General features: G+C 44.5%; 1 protein-coding gene across 1 annotated transcript; it reads left to right on the top strand.

Moving 5' to 3' along the window:
* The first annotated feature begins 1,644 nt into the window (after window positions 1-1,644).
* On the top strand, window positions 1,645-4,521 carry LOC126106170 (serine/threonine-protein phosphatase 6 regulatory ankyrin repeat subunit C-like). Its single transcript, XM_049912409.1, has one exon. The coding sequence runs from the start codon at window positions 1,645-1,647 to the stop codon at window positions 4,519-4,521; it is 2,877 nt and encodes a 958-aa protein (XP_049768366.1).
* Window positions 4,522-4,727: the final 206 nt, after the last annotated feature.

Here is a 4,727-nt window from a genome sequence, read left to right as displayed (position 1 = left end):
AGGGTGAACCGATAGTGGTATTCAAGGTACCCTCCGCCACACACCGTCAGGTGGCTTGCGGAGTATGGATGTAGATGTAGGTGATCAAACAACATTAAACTAAGCCTGCTGATTATCTTTCAAATCTGTTGATCTAAAAAGATTACTGATTTTCTATAGGAATTGAAGGAAATACACAAAGCGAATTTGTATAAAGGCAACAGAAAAACCCGTGGTAAAAATTACTGTTTTACTAACACATTTGAAGTTAATTATATTTATTAACAAACTCAAAAATAGAGTAATTTACGATAAATGTGGATAACATATCTCCTCTTCAAGGAAAAACTAGATGTAACATAATGTTAGTTAGAATATCTGCTACAATAACTAAATCATAAACGTCGATTTCCTACAAATTAGATTATGCACAGGACAATGGCAACTTCCAAAAATTCTCAAAAATGCCCGTTTATTTGCATTAATATACAATGAAATCTGGGGTGATCTATTCTTTGGTAGTAACTATGATTCACAAACGCTGATTTGCTACGAAAGACGTTATCCGAACCAGCCCTAACGGTAATTTAAGAAAATAGTTTTGCAAACGTCAGAAAATTTTCAGTTTCTCACGTAACTATACAAGGAAATTAGAAAACTAGTGTTTTGCACGAGATTAGGCCTACTGTTTCCAAAAATTTTAAAAGAGTACAAATAAGTTTACGGCTACAGTTGACGATAATAGTAGGAGTTTATTGCGGTACTCGCGAAAGTTCGAAATTTCACAACGTATCTCAATACCGACTGTTTTTAATACAATCGGTGAAAGATTATGCACAATCGACGTGAACATAAAAATATACTAATGTAGAATTACAAATTGGCGCACGAGTCTTGCGTTCATGGTTTCCCACAAAAGAAAATCCTGAAGGCAGATTTAACATATAACTAAAGGTGCGAATTGCACGGACAAAACTTAGTTATTTCTGTGCCAAATTCTAGAGTGGCGTATCGAAGAACAACACTGCAGCGTTAGTTTGTCTCAGTCAAAAGCTAGAAAATGTCATCACCAACAAAGCACGTCTTCTGCCTGCTGCAGCTAACAATGGATCTCGGACATTGTGGCCGCTCTGGAATATTGATTTAATTTGTCCGTGAAGCTGCAGCTTGCATTCGTGACCGCTGAAACCTCTCAAGTAAGATAAATGACCAAAAGGGATTCGTTTACATGTACCATAGTTTCTGACTCTCTGTATCTCAGACGTCGTTATACATCCAGCAGTTCAGTCACCAGGAAGAGAACCCTTCCAAAAACGGTCGAAACGTCGGTTTTAGTGTCTCACTGTGAAACGACATAACATTGTAATCGATTTTTTTCAAAACAGGTAAAAGATGTTTCTTAGAAAATAAAATGTTGTTGATCAAATTAGTGACGTTCATAGCGCCATGCATTCAAAGTGCATATAAAATAACTTACATGTCTGACGAAGTTAACTTTCTGTTATATGGCCATTGGTAAAGCTTATGTGGCAAAAAATACATAAAAATTATAAATTTAATCAGTACCATTGTTCACTCTAAAACATCATTACTGTTTACAGGTTGCGAAGCTGCTTATGCTTAAAATACTGGATGGAGAGAACGTCAACAAGTGTTGGATCAAATATGGAAATGCATCGAGAATCCAGTGGAACTAGTCAACTGGAGGAGAGCAGACACTCAGACTGTTGTACACCATTGTACTTAGCAACCAACAGCGGTAGCGCAGAATTTGTCAAGTTGCTGGCCTATGAAGTCAAAAACCTTTGGTTGACAGATCGGTATTCTCTCTCAGTACTGCACTATACTGGCAATCATGAAAGTTTGAAGCGCCTCCTACGTGCAGCTGCTCACAGTATCCCGGTGAGAGGCATCTTTAACACACTTCTCCTTGAGACAGCAAAAAGAGGTAACGCCTTGCGTGTGAGGCAGCTGTTGCAAGCGAAAACAGATGTGACAGCGAGGATCGCTAACAGTGTCAGTGCCGTGCTATGCACTGTATTCAGCAGCAACCCAGTGTGTTCGAGGCATCTCCCGAAAGTTGGTGTAGATATACAGCAGAAGGATGGTTCTGGTTTCACACCCCCAAGTAGGGCACCAGAAGAAGGCAGTTCAGCATATCTCAGGCTACTGGTGGAAGCAGGAGCTGAAGTGCACAGGAGGAACAAAGATAATGACACATCTCTACATTTTGCCAGCCTGTCCAGTGGCATAGAATGTGTGAAACGACTTTTAGAAGTTGGTGCAAGGGCGGTAAGAGAGGATAATCGTGGTAACACACCACTGCACTACGCAGCGTCTGTGGGCAATGCTGAAAGTGTGAGGCTGATGCTGGACACTGGGGCATACCCCGAGAAAGTGAATGAAGATGGCCGGAACCCACTACATTTCGCCAGTATGTCCGGTGACACAGAGTGTGTGAAGCGACTTTTAGAATTTGGTGCAAGGGTGGAAAAAGTGGATAATCGTGGTAACACGCCACTGCACTATGCAGCATCAGTGGGCAACGCTGAAAGTGTGGGGCTGCTGCTCAAGGCCTGGGCATTATTCGAGCAAGTGAATGAAGATGGCCAGACCCCACTACATTTCGCCAGTATGTCTGGTGACACAGAGTGTGTGCAGCGACTTTTAGAATTTGGTGCAAGGGTGGAAAAAGTGGATAATCGTGGTAACACGCCACTGCACTATGCAGCATCTGTGGGCAACGCTGAAAGTGTGAGGCTGCTGCTCAAGGCCTGGGCATTATTCGAGCAAGTGAATAAAGATGGCCAGACCCCACTACATTTCGCCAGTATGTCCGGTGACACAGAGTGTGTGAAGCGACTTTTAGAATTTGGTGCAAGGGTGGAAAAAGTGGATAATCGTGGTAACACGCCACTGCACTATGCAGCATCAGTGGGCAACGCTGAAAGTGTGAGGCTGCTGCTCAAAGCCTGGGCATTATTCGAGCAAGTGAATGAAGATGGCCAGACCCCACTACATTTCGCCAGTATGTCTGGTGACACAGAGTGTGTGCAGCGACTTTTAGAATTTGGTGCAAGGGTGGAAAAAGTGGATAATCATGGTAACACGCCACTGCACTATGCAGCATCTGTGGGCAACGCTGAAAGTGTGAGGCTGCTGCTCAAGGCCTGGGCATTATTCGAGCAAGTGAATAAAGATGGCCAGACCCCACTACATTTCGCCAGTATGTCCGGTGACACCGAGTGTGTGAAGCGACTTTTAGAATTTGGTGCAAGGGTGGAAAAAGCGGATAATCGTGGTAACACGCCACTGCACTATGCAGCATCAGTGGGCAACGCTGAAAGTGTGGGGCTGCTGCTCAAGGCCTGGGCATTATTCGAGCAAGTGAATGAAGATGGCCAGACCCCACTACATTTCGCCAGTATGTCCGGTGACACAGAGTGTGTGAAGCGACTTTTAGAATTTGGTGCAAGGGTGGAAAAAGTGGATAATCGTGGTAACACGCCACTGCACTATGCAGCATCAGTGGGCAACTCTGAAAGTGTGAGGCTGCTGCTCAAAGCCTGGGCATTATTCGAGCAAGTGAATGAAGATGGCCAGACCCCACTACATTTCGCCAGTATGTCTGGTGACACAGAGTGTGTGCAGCGACTTTTAGAATTTGGTGCAAGGGTGGAAAAAGTGGATAATCGTGGTAACACGCCACTGCACTATGCAGCATGTGTGGGCAACGCTGAAAGTGTGAGGCTGCTGCTCAAGGCTGGGGCATACTTCGAGCAAGTGAATGAAGATGGCCGGACCCCACTACATTTGGTCAGTATGTCTGGTGACACAGAGTGTGTGAAGCGACTTTTAGAATTTGGTGCAAGGGTGGAAAAAGTGGATAATTGTGGTAATACGCCACTGCACTATGTAGCATCTGTGGGCAACGCTGAAAGTGTGAGGCTGCTGCTAAAGGCCGGGGCATACTTCGAGCAAGTGAATGAAGATGGCCAGACCCCACTACATTTCGCCAGTATATCCGGTGACACCGAGTGTGTGAAGCGACTTTTAGAGTTTGGTGCAAGGGTGGTAAAAGTGGATAATCGTGGTAACACGCCACTGCACTATGCAGCATCTGTGGGCAACGCTGAAAGTGTGGGGCTGCTGCTCAAGGCTGGGGCATACTTCGAGCAAGTGAATGAAGATGGCCAGACCCCACTACATTTCGCCAGTATGTCCGGTGACACCGAGTGTGTGAAGCGACTTTTAGAATTTGGTGCAAGGGTGGAAAAAGTGGATAATCATGGTAACACGCCACTGCACTATGCAGCATCTGTGGGCAATGCTGAAAGTGTGAAGCTGCTGCTCAAGGTCGGGGCATACCCCGAGCAAGTTAATAAAGACGGGCAGACTCCACTTCATGTTGTTGGCATGTCCATAGACATTCAGTGTGTGAGACGAGTTTTGAAAGCTTGTTCCATAGTCGCAACATGTAACAATCATTACAACATACCAATGTACTGCGCAGCAGTAAAGGGCATGACCAAGAGGTATTAAGCTACTGTGGAGGCTGTTTGAAGAAGCTATAGCTGATTCACAGTTGAAAATTACTTACTTTTGAACACCCTTGTTCAGTGCTGTGTTATGTGGCAATAAAAGGACCAGAGCTACAAGCGACGCATAAGTTTGGTAATACATTCTTTCATTGTTCCAGCTGACATGTAGCATGGAAATAGTTTTACTACCAGTGAGGGAAGGTGATG

The sequence above is a fragment of the Schistocerca cancellata genome, chromosome 10 (assembly GCF_023864275.1).
Source record: "Schistocerca cancellata isolate TAMUIC-IGC-003103 chromosome 10, iqSchCanc2.1, whole genome shotgun sequence".
In the NCBI taxonomy this organism is placed as follows: domain Eukaryota; kingdom Metazoa; phylum Arthropoda; class Insecta; order Orthoptera; family Acrididae; genus Schistocerca; species Schistocerca cancellata.
Note: the sequence above shows the minus strand (reverse complement) of the source record. Positions and strands in the feature narration are given on the sequence as shown.